This window comes from Pristiophorus japonicus, chromosome 8 (assembly GCF_044704955.1).
Source record: "Pristiophorus japonicus isolate sPriJap1 chromosome 8, sPriJap1.hap1, whole genome shotgun sequence".
In the NCBI taxonomy this organism is placed as follows: domain Eukaryota; kingdom Metazoa; phylum Chordata; class Chondrichthyes; family Pristiophoridae; genus Pristiophorus; species Pristiophorus japonicus.
The window spans coordinates 115,389,732-115,408,962 of NC_091984.1; the positions used below are offsets into that span (position 1 = coordinate 115,389,732).

A 19,231-nucleotide genomic window follows, 5' to 3' on the forward strand; every position below is an offset into this window, starting at 1 on the left:
GAGTTGCCTGTACACTGACGTTTCCTTCAGCTATCAGAGGACAGAGTCAGTCAAAAACAGATCCTGCCCTTATTTTCATTTCTGCTGCAAAAGCAGTAAGCATAACAGACCAAATCCATCCAGCATCAGCACTGCTCACAATCATGCCTTAGCTGCCTAGCAACCCAAAGGAATGGACATAGCTCCCCTAATATGCCGTACACAACCGAAGAAACGGTCCATGCACACAGCAGTCGCCTTCTATTGCTGATGTCTATAAACACTGAACGACCAGAAATACAGCTGAGGATTGCGGGACTGCATCATTTGATTAAAGAGCTGACGAAGTGCTCTCCAATGTGGCTACTATGGTAAGCAACCGTCTTCAAAAGTGAACGAAAATCCTCAGTGCTTTTGTTGAGGCAGTTCTATGTAATGAACAGGCAGCATTGAGCAGACAGATCAGCAGACAAAAGTAAAAATTAAGCGTAGGCTGAATTACTCCAGATATGCGCATGTTCAGCGGCAGCCTCTTGCTGGTATGATAGCTAACCAAAAACATGTTTGCAGGCGGCATATGCATCTCTACCCATAAAGGGCCTGTTAAAGGAAGGTATGTTAAAGCTTACTTGTACTATTCTTATGCTTTAGAGTTGCCTCGAGAACAAGAGACCCATTGTTCATATGCAGGAGCATCTGCGTTTGAGCAATGAAGCAAAACGGAACAGATTAAATTCACTGTATTATAGACTACAGTATAAAGAAAATGGATGACAACAGCTTCAAAAATCAGTTTCGGAATTTTTGTTTAAAAGTGCTGTCTAAGAATAATTGTAGTTATCGGTTGACCAACAATTTCCAGTGTACAAGCAGCTTGAAAGCCCAGTTAAATGGCATTCTGCTGATGCCACATGCTGTGAGCATTGAGCCATCAAAACAAAAGACTAGACATTGATAAGTCAAATTATATTTGTTAAACAGTGCAAGTGAGGAACAAAATGTTGTTTACTATTTTATTGGGTTAAACTGTGCATTCAAGACCAGTGCAGCTTTAATTATGACATGCTGTAAGGACAGACTGCTTTAAGCTATCAAAACTAAAAACATCCAGCAAACATCAAAGCCAACAATTATTATGGTTACAATACACATAAGTCCAATCTAAAGAGTAGAAAAATGTAGCATAAATCCTTACATGTCTCTGCGTCACCTGTGACAGTGTACATCTAATTTATATCTATTGCAAACTAGATACATTTTTGTTTTCATTTTTCGAATGCTATTTATTTTGATATAAAATACAACAAACAAACTAATGTCATGAGCAGTTCCATGTTAAATATGCCAGACTTGAAAACATAGCCTCTGCTAAATCTTATTCAAATGTTGTACTGCAGTCAGTGTTTGGCTCAGACATCAATCAGCAGACTGCTATGAATCATTAAACAGTTTTAAATATAAAACAGTTGCTGTGCCGACAGCAATGTTACTTTTTAATAACATCATGACACAACTGAACATGCCTCTAAGTAAAAACGTAATGACATTTAATAACTAACTCCTGAGCTTTACTGACTTTTATGTGGGATTCATGGCTGGTCGTGTTTAGAAAGAGTCTGAATCACAATAAAAATATGCATACACCATTTTATATTTAGAACATGTTGGGATTGATGGGACATTTAAAACATTGTAGGTGTTATCTGAAACGGCAAAATAAAACACTTCAAAAGAACGCTGCTCGGATAGTTATTGTGAAACCTAGCTCGTGTACGCTTAGCACTACCACCTAGTGACAAGCAGTGCAATAGGTTTTCAGTAAATAAAAAATGTACAGGTACTATTAAGTAGTAAGTGATTAACCTAATTTTAAATAACTTCCAAATTTTGGAATGTTTAAAAAAAAGTTACTTCAATGCCTCTCTGGACTTGAACATTTGAAGTTCACTGGGGCAGAATCAGGAAATAGCCACCCTCAAAATTAGAAACTAACCGATCATCTACTGTATATTAAAGCAACTGCAATGTCTGCATGTCCCTAACTATACGACGTGAACAAAAAACGGTTCAATTACAACAGTTAAGTCAGATAATCTCTTAAATAAAGATTACAGTCAACATATATTACACAGAGACCTGAACTTTATAGTAAAAGAACTTTCACTCATTTTTAATTAAATCATTGGGGAAATTACCAACCTATGCATACTCAAGAAGGTGCCAATAACTCCAAATTCAACAAACAAACCACTGTGGCTCCATTCTACTGAATACAATGGATGATGCAGATTAGAAATACAAAGCCTTTGAATTGACAAACTTTTTGAGCAACTGCTAAAGCTTTTATACATTACTACAGCAAAATAAATTATATTTCCATCTGTTAAAGCTCCAATATAAATTAGAATTAAAAAATCCAAAAGCAAGCCGTATAAATAAAAATACAACATCCTGCTGACTAGATCAGCAGCTTCAAAACTTAATTAAAGTACGGGTCACCAATGCAATTTTAGGGCTCAAAATGTACTTAATTTGTTCTCTACCTCCTGTACTCCCTGTTCGCAAAATCACTGTGGCTTATGCTGCCCTTAATTTTATGAGGACTGTAAAGGTATTTCAGCATCAGAAAATAAAGTTTTTTAATTCTGAGATAATTTGTTTCTTTCACCCATACCAGTCTTGGAATGTTTTACACCTCATTTCATCAACTCAGCTATATACATTTCAAGTAGAACAAGTACATTCTACTCTTGATAATTCAGTTGTTTTTTGTGCTTAAAAAGTTTGAATTTTAATACTGCAAAGTGGAAATTTAGTGCTAAGAAAATTTAAAATGATCAGTTAACTGACTGCGAATTCAAATTAAGAGTGGGCTGTAAGATCAAGAAAGAAAAATATAAATTTTTTAAGCCAAAAGCTCTTAACAGTGAAAGTATTACATTTAGAGATTATTTTTGGAGGAAAATTTGATACAAGAGATTTTTTTTTCTAAAGTACTGCCAAGGGATGTGTTCTCAGTCATTTTTTTTGCTGTGTATGTCCAATGGCGAATGACCCATTAAAACAATACAAAAATGATCTTGCATCACTACCTTATTACCATTCCATATATCGCATGTAGTAGCTTTTGTTGTGCACTTTTCTCTCCTTCTCCTGCCCCTCATGTTATGCAATGTTTTCTATATTTCAGTTGCTAAAAGTCAATATTGAACACAACATATGAAAAGGCATGTTAATCATCTAGCTAGATCTATAATATATAGAGACACTTTTATTTTTATACCTTATAATGCAATCAAACAGTTTTGTGAATTAGATCAATGAATGTACATATTTTTGGTCTACCACATCTGAACAACTCCTTGATGATGTTCCGATCGTGTAGCACACTCCCAGGTAAATCACTAAGTGCCTTATGGCAAATGTTACAAACTGTTCAATAATTCAGTAACAACTCCAGCATTAAAGTTAAAGTAGGCCGATGCGACTTTCAAATAAATAGTTTCTCTCATCATTTAACTCTTGCAATTATGACGCACTGCTAGTGCTACATCAACCCACCTACTGGTGCCATAAAATGTCAACAGAATTAAAGGCTTCTTAATCCCTTAAGTGATTTCTTCTCTGTATTCAATGTTTACCTTTCACTTGATAACACAATCTTTACACCATTTCTAGTTGTTTGTAGTTATTTCAGTTGACTGCAAAGTCAAGCAGTATTGACACAGCACATCTACATCAGCTTCTGCAGGTTCAATGATAATCAAATGTAACCTTTTAGAATTACACCAATATGACCTGACCCCCAAACAAAGAGGCCATGAAATATATCCTGCTTTCTAACAAATCAGTAATAAACCGAATATTAAGTTGCTTCAGCATTTTAATCATTCTTTCTCAAACCCCGAACCATTTATTTATTTCCATGTATGTGTCTCCACACAGGATGTCATGTATGGATTGTCAACTGATTTGTTCCCAAGCTTGTGCAACTACAGGGGTGAAGCACAATAAGTAGCACAGGATTGGCTCACCACCCTTGGCTCCTTGTATTGCCCGGCATGAAAAAGCATATATTTCCCAATACAAAATGTCAAAGCCATTTATAGAATCATGAAAAATCCACACTCAACCACTCAAGCCACTGGCATGATGCACTATCCCAGACTGGTCAGAATGCCTTTGTATCCATATGTACTTTAAAAAGGTCAAATCAATGAATATGTTTCAATCATTTCCTCAGTATGATATACTTTCTGTCTAAATCAGTTCTGAATGGAGAACCAGTTAAACAAAATGATGCCAGGTCACGCACTTTCCTCCCACTTATTACAATACTCATTCTCAGCAATGTTCGACTTGTTGATCTTGATTGTTTTTCAGTAATTTCTTGAACTTAATATTGTGCATGAGAACAGGCCCCATTTTATTAATATTTCATACACCAGTATACCAAATTAAAAATAGGTGGAACACTTGCATTCACCAACCTGAAAGTAGGAACTAAAGGGGGAAACAGTCCCAAGTGAATGCCTTCAGTTTGGCTTATAAGCTCAAAGATATCTAACTACACAGTCATTCACATTTTCTAATTGGCAATGTTAATAAAATATGCAATTTATTCTAGTCACAGCAATTAAATCCAATAAAGGTTAATCATCATCATAGGCGGTCCCTCAAACGAGTCTGACTTGCTTCCACATGAGTTCACAGATGTTTCAATGAAGGACCCAATGTTCCAGTCCTGAACTCCAATTGGGGGTGTGGAAGATGCCTGTGCGTGGATTTTTTTTAAACATGTGGTGACCGTTGCACACCAGCCACCACACGGGCTTGACAGAGCTAGGCCTTTATCCAGTGGCAAGAGTTAACCAGGATGATTGGAGACCTGCTCTGCTGCACGGGCCTAGTGCGCACACATATCGCAGTGCTGTCCCTGGGCCCTCGGCTCTTCTGTTAGGGGTTAGGGGTTGGAGAAAGGATAATACTAGTCTCTTAAAAGAGACACGGTTCAAATCCCAAGAAGACATTTGTAAAACTACTGAACAAAATTAATGTTTTTAAAAATGCTGCGTTGGAGGACCACAATTGCCTCAGTGTAAATGCACCCCATGGACCCCACAGACAAGAAAGGTCTCTGGTTCAATCTCAGTCTAAGCTAAGTTGGTCAATCTAGGTTTGAGGTCAGGAGGGCAAGGGACAACTTATGTCAGCCCAGGAAAATAAGTAACGAGCAGGACTCACGCTCCTTCTGCAGAGGTCAGTCAAGGAGAAGATAATGGTCAGGTGTGAATCTCTCTTCCCCCACCGCTATACAGTCGAGGTTCCGACAGGAAGACGAGCAGTCATTTACCAGTGGATGATCCAGCACTAGGACTCATACCCCAGCAGAAATTGGCAACTTCAAGTGAAGGACTAACTGAAAAAAGTGATTAAAGAATCATACCAATTTCTTTTAATTCCCAACCGATTGTCTTACCTTTCAGTCAGTTGTTTTAGGTGCATGAATGCATCATTCACTGCTCACGCCCTTTACAATTTTATGCATCTGACTTTGTAAAAACACGAAATTTACAATTTGTACATCAGAACATTTCATGCAGAAAATTTAGTTTAATATAAGCTTAATCTCAAAAAACAATAGAGAAAAATAATTTTCAGAGAGGTCTGGCCTAGTGGACTACAAGCTCATTTCCACTCAACAAAATATTAAGCGTTAATAATTTTGGTGTTTTTTTTTTTTAAAGTGTATTGCAATGCTATACCTGTATTGAGTTAAATTACATCAATCATGCTTTAATTTATTGTAAAAGATACCAAACATTCAGGACTGAATCTGCCATTAGAGGTCAAGCACGCCTGCCACAGTCGCCAAGGCAACCTAACAACAATCATCCATTTACTTGGCATTTCTTTAATTATGTCACTGTATTTTAAATAACGGAAGATTAAAGTCATTAATCTATGCAACATTTTCTCTGTTCCATGGTCACTGGACATTTCAGATTATCTCCAAATTGCCTCGAGTTTTGCTTTAGAACTGAAATTGTACTGGAGCTAGACCAACTTCAACTATGGTTACTTTTAAGATACTGAATGTTTGTTTCATTATCTAATTGCTGATATTTAGAGCAGCCATCTATTCATTTGAAAAAGAATGATACATGGCTCGTCAGCAGATCACAGATGACATTGTTTGCTATTGCTGACTAAAATTCATCAGCAAAACTTCAAAATATTAATAGTTTTTTTTAAAAACGCTAGATTTAAAAAAAAACAGATTTTAATTAACGATTATGCAGGAGGAATTTGTGCGTGCTCAGAGTCATTCTGCACTGTGCTGAAAGCTAAAGTAAACTGAACTTAAACCACAGAGCTCTGGGAATTTCCATGTAATTTCTGCCAGCCTGAAATAGAGACATCACAATTTAAAGGTACAAGGCCATCGACAACTCTATACAACAGCCTTCAGTCTGTGGAAAATATCCAACTGAAACTCATCTTTCTTAAGTAGATTAAATAAAAATGAATTGGAACTAGAAACTAATAGGTGTTCAATACTGAAAAAAACAAAATAAATCTATATTAAAAGCTATTTGGAGCCAGAGTTTCCTTTTCACCATGTCCCCACAAGTAAATACATAATTTCCACTAGTATTAAAGTAACATTCAGAATCCATTTTGGCTTCTTAGTATTGGGCTGCTAAACTGTACAATATTTATTGAAGGTGATATGCATGCATTTTTCTCTCAGCTTACATCTATATAGTTTACTATTTGAACAAAAAAGTAGTCAACAAAAAATTCACATTTTATCATAAAAATGTAACTTTTGAGCACCTCAATCCATTTTTAAAAATTTTTGATCAGTTACATTTGTTTAAAAAAATCTGCAGCACTCAGCGACTCTATTCCTTTTACAACGACTTTCTGGTAAATGTTAATGAAGTAGCTAAGTTACATTTCTAATTCACCTAATAAAATACTGTTCATGTACACAACATTGAAGTTTACCAACACGCGTCAAATATCTGCCTATTGGTTACAGGCATAAAAAAATCTTACACTTAAATGCTAAGTGTTTATAGAGCTTTAAATGTTTTATGTGGAATACAATCCTTATTATATGCAAATGTAATATTGCAACTTAAGCTGAAAGAACGGTCTATTTATTGAACATACATGTTCTTAAATAAAATCCTTGCGTATAAAATCTCTTACTGAATTTTCACAATAGCATGAAGAATAATCCAAATTTGTATCTTGATTCTTAGCCATGTATCTACCTGCTCAATTGGAAGTTATGATATATATGGGAAAAATAAATAATTCTTGCTCGATCTAGCTGCAGTGTACTGAAGGATAAGCAAGGCTGTATTGATTAACATAGCCAGTGATTAAGTCTAAAATGCATTATTTTCACATACATTCATAACCACAGATGTGGAAATTGCATTTTGAGGTCATATCTATTGATTGGACTGTTGAAACTATAACTGGAGCAAATGCTTTAATAGACAAGATTTTATTTGTTTCATCCATTAAATGGAGTTCCCTTAACTCATGTGAATTAATTTTTGACTACAAATTACTGAGATGTTGTCATACACTGTTTGTCCAGTTATACCAGCCTTTGTTCTTAACTTTTAGAAAACTAACTGCATTCCTTCTAGCCAAGCAATGTGCTAAAGATTTCAAGTGACATTAAGACAATATAAAATCAATCTTGACATTAAAGAGCTCAATTTTTAAAAAAACTAAATGGGAGTCCGCCAGAAGCTGGAATAAATAATTCAATGTTCAAGAAAATATTGTTAACTGCTTTTAACAATATTGCTATCAATGGCAGAGTTAAAATCGGTGTTTTGGTGTTAAATATTGTCAGAAACATTGTGTGGAGATATATGCGTTAACCTCTACTGGATACAAAATTAAAGACATAATCTACAGATATTAGACAACTACTTGTGAGTTTCTGCAAATACTAGAAAATGCTTTAACGTTGTATTTGTATGAAATTAGGACTGCCCATGTTTCAGGTTTCATTTCATCAGTAGCAATACCGAAGCTGTTTTTTTGTAGTACATGGCAAGATGTAGCAAATCATAAAACTCATCATGCACAAATATTAATCTAAAACTTACTGCAACACGATAAAACTACTCTTTTCAACTTCATAGTTCTTAAGTACAAGTTTAAAGGTGAATGACAAGTAGATATGTTTATCATGTGCTAGTGTTCAAAGACTCTGCAATGAAGTAATTGAAGCCTGAAAATTAATTTTGACAGGTGCATCTCCTCATTGACTTTCAAAATACAGTACAGATTGACAGAGACAAGGCTCAGCCGTGCACTATGACTAACGTGATTCTTTTATAATCATCCCTCCAGTCTGCCCTGTTTAAGACTTGAATGTTTACTGATTTCAGATCAGCCATAATCTTATTAAATGGAAGAGTAGGCTCAAGGGGCCAAATGGCCTACTCCTGCTCCTATTTCTTATGTTTCTTATGATTGCAACATAGATGGGACACACATGAATTTGAATTATTTGATTAAAAATTCAAAATGACAGGCTGATGTAACTGTAACAATACAGTATTTCACTAAAATAATCTACAACAGTAGATGAAATCTTCTCTACATGGCAAAATGTACAATTTCTCACTTCCAATATGTAAATTAGAAACTATAATACCCTTATGTAGATATGTGTAATAAAAAGCATTAAAAGTTGTTCAAGTTGTGCCCAGCGCAATAATATATTAAAACGGAAGAATTTTGATACTTAAAATATACACAAAGATAATGAGCACTTTCTACTGTGTCAATAACCTAAATTTAATGCAATGTGTATAAGTTTGAACCACTGACTACAAATTATAATGACTCATTTGTATTGCAGTTTCCTTCTGCGGAATATTGAGAATAAAGAATCTGGAAATTTGGATATCAAATGTCATCCACATTTGCTGAAATAAATATGCTGCTTGAATGGAACTTCTAGCTCAATACATATTCATACGTAAACATGGATTACTTACTCACTGATTTCATTTGGATGAGCTGATAAAAGGAAAAAGGTCTGCAATAGGCCAAATACCAACCTATCCCATTTATTTTCTGAAGAAACAGACCCCAATACATTACAAAAACCAAGCTCCCAAAGCACTTTAATAAGGTACAGCCTAAAATATGCTGTGCAATAAAACACAGCCAATGTGAGAGCAAAAAAGCATTAGGCACTGCAAACAGCCCCGCTACAACATGCTTCAGTGGAGAAGACGCTACTGCTGCCTAATGAAGATGACCTGGAATGTTAAACGGTCTCTGTTTCGTACTCATATTATTGCACTGATATGCCTTGTGTTTTTGTTTGCAATGTTTCTGTTCATTAATCAGCATGACTGGGTAACCAGCAAAACCTGGTCAAGAGAAACTGGTTATTCTGTTTCTCATACAATGAGGGGATTCAGGTCACCAAAAAGTACTACCAACCAGAGCACAATGAGGAGCATTTGGAAAGAGACTGCTCAAGTACACAAGATTCAGACAGCGAATTCTAGCACTGCACTTTCTCCTCCAGGTGTAACGGGATTAGGGGACGTATTGAGTGCTAATGGAACTATATACAATGAAAAGAAAACAGGGTATATATCTCATCACCAATACAAGTACATCATTAATGAACCACACAAATGTGAAGGACAAAGCCCATTCTTAATTGTGTTGATTGCAGCTGAACCTAGCCAAATTGAAGCGAGACACGCCATTAGACAAACCTGGGGAAATGAAAGCACTGCCCCTGGATTACGTATGGTACATCTCTTTCTCCTAGGTTTTAGAAAGGCTGGTGGCAACTTTCAGCAGACTTTACTGGAAGAAAGCAGACAGTATCATGACATTATTCAACAAGACTTTCTGGATACATATTATAATCTAACTATTAAAACTCTGATGGGAATGAACTGGGTCGCAACATACTGCCCGCATGCCTGGTATGTTATGAAGACGGACAGCGACATGTTTGTGAACACGGAGTATTTAATAAACAAACTGTTAAAGCCTGTACATCCCCCACGTCACAACTATTTCACTGGATATCTGATGCGTGGTTATTCCCCGAATCGCAACAAGGATAGCAAATGGTACATGCCTCCAGAACTCTATCCCAGTGAGCGCTATCCAGTCTTCTGTTCGGGAACTGGGTATGTTTTCTCTGGGGACTTAGCTGAAAAGATTTTCAAGGTTTCTTTGAGCATCAGGCGTTTGCATTTAGAGGATGTCTATGTTGGTATATGTCTTGCCAAACTGAGAATTGACCCTGTGCCACCACCCAATGAGTTCCTCTTCAATCACTGGCGAGTTTCTTATTCCAGCTGTAAATATAGCCATCTGATTACCTCCCATCAGTTCCAGCCCAGTGAATTAATCAAATACTGGAACCACTTGCAGCAAAACAAGCACAACGCCTGCGCCAGCATGGCAAAAGAGAAAGGCTACAGAGGACATGGCAGGTATCGCGTAAAGAAAGTGCACTGATGACAAATCTGAATCCAAGATGCCCAATGTTAACTGTAATGTAAATGATTTATCCAAGCATGTATAAAGACTATGTATGAAGCCAATGCAACATTCCAACGCTTATGAAATCTTTACTAGGGTTTGTATTTTTCTTTTAATATACGAGTTAAAAGTCAACCTCTCAGAAAAAGCTGTGACCATACAATGGGCAATAAATGTTGTGAAGTTTATCTGCTTTTGGAGTTCTTAGTTGAGCGAATGTCTATGTAAATCAAATTTGAATTTATTTTCGGCACTGCAAAACAATGAACCGCAGTAAATTATTCTTACTGTTTAACTGTGACAACGAAAGCTAATCTTAAAATAGAATGTGGTTCCAAATTTTGTTGTTAGCTGTACAAATTAAACTGTGCAAAGTTTTGTTCACCTTGATGATAGGAGCTATTTAAGGAATGTTAGTTGAGAATAGTAAAATAGAATTGTTTTATAAAACTACATCGTCAAGAACCAATACTGAAAACTTCAAAGATACAGCACCTTTTACTAAGTAGAGGCTTACAAAATTATTTCCTACATTACACTATTTGCATTACAAAATAGATTGTTCTCGCGAACAAACAAAATAAAAGTTCACAGAATAGTGAATGGAACAGTATCAATTCTCTGAACATTGAAACTAAACTTTTCCTTTTGATATGTCAAGGGACACAGCCAAACCTGAATGGAGAAACACTAAGCTTGGATCATTATGTAACTTGTGTCTCATCTAAAATGATAGTTCAGCAACTTTTTTTGAGAGGAACTTTAATTACTTTTCTGGATTATTTACTACAGTGGAATGCTTCTCCACGCAATCATTCATATTTATGTTCATTTGGATTTTTTTTCTGACTATTTTTGTGGCATACTTTGCTTGCAGGAAGGAATGGAAAACTACCAATTTTTTTAAACTTTCCTATTTATTGAAAAATATTTCATTTTCCTCAACGTCCGTTGTGCACCCACACCCCAACCCCCTCCTCACTTAAGCAGGAATTTTGCAAATATGCCAATAAAGCTTTATTACTGCAATCGTTAAATAATTCGGCTTCAACTTAATAGCCAACAGAAGAGGGTACAAGTCAAAAAAAATCAATTTTTCCTTTTAATGTTCCTATCTTGCTGACAACTATGGTACTTCTTTCTTTTTTGTATTGAAAGTACTGTTGTGTAATATTGCTTTCTGCTGTAAATTTATCACGATCAATGTACAGCTCCAAAAAAGGAATGGATACATTTAAGGCTTGGAAACCTGTTACTAAATTACTACTGAAAACTTGTGTTTGATGGACAGTATTAAAGTAATTCTGGAATGCAACTGAAATGTTTTGTGTCATAAACTGAAAAGCATCATGCACATCTATGGATATATTTTTATACAACACTCATCAAATTTAATTGCCCACAACTCTAACTTTGATCAGGTTTTCCTATTTATTCAACACACTAGCAGCCTCTATTAGGAGAACAGCTTTAAAGAAGTTCTTTGAAACAATATAAATGTCACCAAATTTTTGAAATATTGAAAAAAAAATTTAAAAAGTGAGATTTTAGCAGATCCCTAAATGTAATGAATCTTTGAATAAATCCAACACATCATCCTAAGCAACAGTACTTTTACAGTACAGGTATTCATTTAGAAACTTCTGAAAAATGCCCCAAAGTGACAACTATATTTCCTTTTGTCAAAACTGTACTCTCAACATCCGAACTCATCAATAGGATGTTGCACGCTAACACATAACGACTGCAAAACCTGTATAAAACTGAGCAGGAATCTTGACAATTTTTATACAAAGTGTAACTATAACTGCAAAGCTAAAAAAAACTAGGAAGAGGCTACACAACTTAGCAAGTTTATTTTCACCATTTCCTTGAATTTTTTTACAAAAACCTGAAGATGCAGAAATGACCATTTTAGATTTTTTTTTTAATACAAACAGCTTAATCTCTGAACATCAAACTTCCTAGCTTGCACACTAGCCGACATTGTAAATGGTCTCTCGTTTCTTGTGTTTCATTCCCTTTCAAAACTGCAGTTAGCATCCCCCTCCTCAAAATTTTACAAACCCACTTGCTGATTCCCTTTGCCCTTGCAAACTCTCAGTTTCCTCTTCAAAATCCTTGAAGGTGCTGTTGCCTCTCAAAAATCCATGCCCATTTCTTCTGCAGCTTCGTATTTGCATCTCTCCAATCAGAGTTTGCACCCCTCCAAAAGTACCAAAACAGAATAAAGTCATGATTGATATTCACCGTCTCTGTGGTGCATTATCTTTCCACGTCCTCATCAACCCCTCTGCAGCCTCGGACACAATTGACCATACAATCCTCTTCTAACACTTGTCCTCCGTTGTCCAGCTCAGTGGGACTGGCTTCACTCTTGCCTATCCTATTACCAAACAGAGCATCTTTATCATCTACTTCTCTTCCTACCCAAATTAGTGTTACTTCAGGGGGGGAACCCCCCCCTCTCCTACATGTTGGCAACATCATTCACAGACATGCAGTCAGTTTGTACACTGGACCACTTCAAGGTACAGCGCAAGTCGTTTCAGGAGGGCGACTGGATTGGATGTCACCACGGTCCAGGTCGCTGATTGGAGCGTGGGCAGGTTCTCAGTGGCTCTCGATTGCTTTGGCTAGTTGACAGCTGCAGAAGTGGTACAAAAGCTACCATTTCACAGCTGTTCACTTTTCAATGTCAGAAGCTGAAGCCTTCAGGATTTGGAAGAAACCTTTGAGCTGTATGAAGTTTGGAAGTGTTTGCAGTGAACTTTCTATTCACAGTCACCACTGACAGGGCGCTTCTGCCATTTCAACCTCACCTGCCATCTATTCCAGCAGCATTGGTGCCCTTGAAAAATCTCACCTTGGTCCTCAGAATCCCACCACCTTCAGCCCCATCACCAGGCACACCAGCTTCACCAACCTTCTCTGCAATCACCTAATGCTGCACAGGACACAGGGCATCAGCACCTGACCACATTGCTGCCTGGGAGGCCAGGGATGACATTTACTTCACTTGACGTTGTGTACCAGGTTTGCACCACCTCACACCAGCACTATAAAGCATCGCTGCAATGCCCAAGCTATTCCTTTCACACTGTGCAGGGTATCCTTATGTCTGACTATTCACTACAACTCACTAAGCCACTTCCAAAGCTGCACACAAATCTGTCCAAGAACTCAAATCTTCAAAATAAAAGATTTCAATGTTTGACAACACATTAGCAGAAACTCTACATGAACATTGGCTAAAAGACCCAAGTGCCTACCCTTTCTGTGTTGTTAGTTGGTACGGTTGAGCAAGGATGAGGGCAAATGTGAGGGGTGGCGAGTGAGATAGGGAAGTGATAATGTAGAGAGAGAGGGATGGGTGGAGGTGCAAGGTAAGTTAGTGTGAGTAAGGATGTGCAGGAGTAGGATAGGGAATACAGAGTGATGGGAATGTGATGAGTGGCACAGTTGGATGAGGTTAAGTGTGGCTTTGCAGTAACGTTTCGTGATCTACTGAGATCATTGAAAGGTTTGCGCCACTGCAGCCAGGTCCTTCTGACGACATCCCTGCTTGTGCCCTCTCTTGCCCCTTTAATAAGTAAACCATTTTGGCTCTTGGTCCCCAACACCTCAAAGTGAAAATTCTTGTCAGTGTGTTCAAAACTCTCAATGGTTTCCTTCTATTCCTTCCCATCCCTGTAAACTTCTCCAATGGCACAAACCCCCCACACACCTCTGTTCCTCCAATACAAATCCCCACCCCTACTTTGGTGGTCAGGCCTTCAGTCACCCATGCCACACAATGTGGAATTCCCTCCCTAAATCACTAGTTTTCCACCTTCCTCTTCTCCTTTAAGACACTACTTAAAACCTATCTCTGCAACCAAAAAGAGAGGGAGAAAAAAAGATAAATCAATTCTCCATCATGTCTTCAAAGCACATCAATATTAACTCTTACAGCTAATATTTAATATTACTTTCCTGTTTCACTGTTAATGACATTTCTGCTTATTAGGATCACAACTGTTTATTATTGAAAGATGTTAACAGAAATAAGAGGCACAGAATGGATGTTCATTTCACAACTCATGTTCAATGTTCGTTGGTCATCGATTTTTCATGCCCTGATAACATGATCTAGCTGGCCCGCTTTCATAAATGTCACAAAATGTAAAGATTCTGCATGAGGATGTTCCAAGTAATACCGTCAAATCCCATAACCGTTTCAAAAGGATTCAACAGATAAAATGACATCTCCAATAACTGTGTGCTTTGTGACTGCAGAAAACAGGCACAAGAGATACTTTTGCTGCCAATAAATGGAAAGATTGAGAGTTCAAAATATATCACAATTTAATGTAATAACTTTAGTGCTCGGCTATTAATCCATTAAACTTGTCAATTTAAAGAAAAACTGTAAGCTTTAATCCTTCCTTGCAACATTGTATTAATCTCCAACTACTGAATGCCACTGGTCATTTTAACTGACATTTGAGCTTTTCATGGTCAGTTGCAAATCTCGTATGTTCGACCTTTTGAGCTACATAAATAGTCTTCAATCAAGGAAAATTGTATTTAGAAACATTGGGCCCAAGTTTCGGGCCGTGCCTAAAACAGCGCAGCCCGGACCTGGACGCCGTTTTTCGCACCACAAAGTGCGTCTAAAAAAAACTTACCTATTCTCCAGCTCCCTGCAGGCCCTCTGGAGCTGGGCGCGGCGCGGCGCGGCACGAGCTGTTAGGGGCGGAGCCAGGTCCCTGCGCTGAAACCGTGCCGGGACCTCTGCACATGCGCGCCCATGTGCAGTAGCTCCAGGCGCCCAAAACTGTGGGAGAGGCCCGAAGCATGCAGCCCCTAGCCCTGGCCGAATGGCCTCACTGGGGCTGCATGCATAAGGCTCCTCCCACCCGACCGGACCCCCGCTCTCCCCCCCACGACTCTACCTCTGCTCCCCTCCGGCAACCTGACCTCCGCTACCCCACCCCCCCCTTCAGCTCCGCGACTCTCCCCCCTCCCCCTCCCCACCCCCTCTCCTCCCTCCCCCCCCCCCCATCCCGAGACCCGACGCCACCTACCTGTAAATCCAGCCCGACGTCTTGGGCCCGGCAGTTCAACCTCCTTCTCTCCCTTCCCCTGCCCCCTCTCTCCTTTCCACACCACCAACCCCCTCCTTCCCTCCTCCCTCCTTCCCTCCCCTCTCCCTCCCTCCCTCCCTCCCCCCCCTCCCCCCCTCCCTCTCTTCCCATTCTCCCCCTCCCCCTCCCCCTCCCCCTCCCCCTCCTTGCTGTCAGAAACACAGACACTGACAGACAGAGAGAGACAGACAGACAGATAGATAGAGACACACTTGGGGGGGAGGGGGGGGGGGGGCCGTCCCAGCACGCTGTTGGAGGACTCCTGGTGCTGCAGTCGGTAAGTAGAAAATGTTTTATTTATTGATTTTTTTTTAAATTTATTTTTTATAAAAATTTTTTGATTGATTTATTGGTTGATTTATTGATGTATTTATCATTTATTATTGATGATGGCTCTTTATTTGTAAAACTGAAGTGTTTAATGTTTGTAAACTTCCCTTTAAACCCTCCCCCCCCCACCCTTCCCTACGCCTAATTTGTAACCTGCGCCTGATTTTCGAAAGTGTAGACAAGGTTTTTTCAAACGTACAAAAATCTTCACTTACTCCATTCTAAGTTAGTTTGGAGTAAGTTTTCACTGCCTAAACTTTGAAAACAGGCGTAAGTGGCCGGACACGCCCTCTTTTGAAAAACAAATTCTGTTCCAAAGTGAAACTGTTCTAACTGACTAGAACTGGAGCAAACTAAATGCCGAGAATTCAAATTTCTAAGATACTCCATTCTAAACCAGTTGCTACAAAAAACAGGAGCAACTCAGGCCGAAACTTGGCCCCATAGACATAGAAAATAGGTGCAGGAGTAGGCCATTCGGCCCTTCGAGCCCACACCGCCATTCAATGAGTTCATGGCTGAACATGCAACTTCAGTACCCCATTCCTGCTTTCTCGCCATACCCCTTGATCCCCCGAGTAGTAAGGACTACATTTACAGTACCATCTGCAGAGTTTTTTAATTTTACTCTTAAAATATGTAACTCAGCCCAGTTTAAACACTGAGACAAAGTTTTTAATGCCGATTTCGACGTTTACCACTTCACACATTTGCCAAAAGTGAAGCTAACACTAACCCTTTATTAATTTGTCAGTGTACAAGTTGTTTTCCTGTGCTACACTACATACAGTTCAACTAAATGTTTCCATACCACTTACATATGAATGATGTTGTGAAAATGCACAACTTAGATATAGCCTGTCAGGAGACTAAGAAAAATACCACGATTATCTGGAGCTTTGAAATCCTTTTTGTTAAAGGAAGGGGAGAAGTTATGGGAGTATAACTACCATATAACATGTTAAGTTTTTGTTTCCTAGGTTAGCATTGGGTAAATTGGAGTCAAAAACTGGCAGGCAGTAATGTAATGGAGCAATGGGGGGCCTTTAAAGAGGACATGGTTCGGGTACAGTCTAGGTACATTTCCACAAAAGGGAAAGGGAGGGCAACCAAAGCCAGAGCTCTTAGATGACAAAGGAGTAAGAGATTAGGATAAGCAGAAAAAGGAGGTGTAGGACAAATATCAGCTTGATAATACAAGGGAGGTTGAATATAAAAAGTACAGAGGACAAGTGAAAAAGGAAATAAGAAGGGCAGAGAGACAGTACAAGAATACATTGGCAGCTAACATAAAAGGGAATCCAAATGTCTTCTATAAGCATATTAACAGTAAAATAGTGTCAGAGGAGTAGTTGAGCTGATTAGGGACCAAATTGGAGATCTGTTGATGGACGCAGTCGTAAATGAGTACTTTGCAGCGATGTTTACGAAGGAAGAGGACTTTGACAAAGCTACAGTAAACGAGGAGGTTGTCTGGATAATGGATGACATAAAAAATAGTTAAAAGAGGAGGTATTAGAAAGGCTGGCAGTACTTAAGTGGATAAGTCACCCAGTCCCGATGGGATGCATCCCAGATTGGTGGAGGTAGTAAGGGTAGAAACTGCAGATGTACTGGCCGCGATCTTCCAATCCTCCTTAGATACAGGGGTGGTGTCAAAGGACTGGAGGTGTGCAAATGTTACACCCTTGTGCAAAAAAAGTACAGAAGGATAAACCTAGCAATTGCAGGCCAGTCAGTTTAATGTCAGTGGTGAGGAAGCTGTCAGAAACAATAATCCAGGAGCAAGTTAACAGCCACTTGGACAAGCATGGACTAATAAAGAGCCAACATGGATTTGATAAAGATAAATCACGTTTGATGAAATTTATTGACTTTTTTGAGCTGCAGAAGGGGATCGGGTGCGCATGTGCAAAAAGAGGCAGAACACATCGCGCGCATGCGCAGAAGGACACAAAAATGTTTGCGCAGATAATCACTTTGCTCTTTTATCCCATGGGAGGGGGGGGGGAAAGAATGTCAGAGACTTGGGTGGGGGGAGAATGTGAGAAACTTCGGGGGGAGGTGGTCTGGGTCAGGAACTTGTTTGGGGGTGGTAGAAGGTCTTAACCCGTGAGAGTGAGCCCTATCTGTTCCAAGTGAGCTCTGTTCTGTCTTTAGTCTGCAGTCAGAATGGCTCGAATTATACTTTGCAAAGTCACTGCTTACGTAGGCAGGGAGGATCTAATTACACATTCCAGAGAAACCGTTGGGTGTGTCTTATCCTCCAAGGGGACCAATCAGAGCTTTAGGTGTTGCAAATTAACACATCCATAAAAGGGGCAATAGCATCTTGGAGACAAAATTGGCTAAGGAATAGAAAAGAGTTAGAAACATAGAAAATAGGTGCAGGAGATGGCCATTCGGCCCTTCGAGCCTGCACCACCATTCAATAAGATCCTGGCTGATCATTCACCTCAGTACCCCTTTCCCGCTTTCTCTCCATACCCCTTGATCCTGTTAGCCGTAAGGGCCACATCTAACTCCCTCTTGAATATATCCAATGAACTGGCATCAATAACTCTCTGCGGTAGGGAATTCCACAGGTTAACAACTCTCTGAGTGAAGAAGTTTCTCCTCATCTCAGTCCTAAATGGCTTACCCCTTATCCTAAGACTATGTCCCCTGGTTCTGGACTTCCCCAACATCGGGAACATTCTTCCTGCATCTAACCTGTCCAGTCCCGTCAGAATTTTATATGTTTCTATGAGATCCCCTCGCATCCTTCTAAATGCCAGTGAATATATGCCCAGTCGATCCAGTCTCTCCTCATATGTCAGTCCTGCCATCCCGGGAATCAGTCTGGTGAACCTTCGCTGCACTCCCTCAATAGCAAGAACATCCTTCTTCAGATTTGGAGGTGAATGGTTGTTTTTCAGATGGATGGAGGCATATATCTAATTTATTTTTGTACTGAACGGGCCACGATATCCCTTGAGGGCGACCTTTTTGTCCTTGGGCAAATTTTACAACAACAACTTTTACAACAGCAGCAACCACTTAAAAGCATATATACAGTAATGCCATATTGCCACCCCACTGTCTCAAATCATGAGACAATCAGACAAGGTTCCACACAAGTTTAACATAACTTCTCTGCTTTTGAATTTTATTCTTCTAGAAATGAATCCTGGTGCTTTATTTGCACTTTTATGGCTTTTTCAATCTGCATTGCTACTTTTAATGAT

The 19,231-nt window shown here is 38.9% G+C and overlaps 2 protein-coding genes across 2 annotated transcripts in view; one reads left to right on the top strand and one right to left on the bottom strand.

Annotated features, from left to right (window-relative positions):
• Positions 1–19,231, bottom strand: part of cdc73 (cell division cycle 73, Paf1/RNA polymerase II complex component, homolog (S. cerevisiae)) — a 472,921-nt gene that overhangs the window by 279,108 nt on the left and 174,582 nt on the right. The window lies entirely within an intron of this gene.
• Positions 38–11,860, top strand: LOC139268151 (beta-1,3-galactosyltransferase 2-like). Its single transcript, XM_070886189.1, has 2 exons — positions 38–350; positions 8,885–11,860. The coding sequence occupies exon 2, from the start codon at positions 9,247–9,249 to the stop codon at positions 10,519–10,521; it is 1,275 nt and encodes a 424-aa protein (XP_070742290.1). The 5' UTR covers positions 38–350; positions 8,885–9,246; the 3' UTR covers positions 10,522–11,860.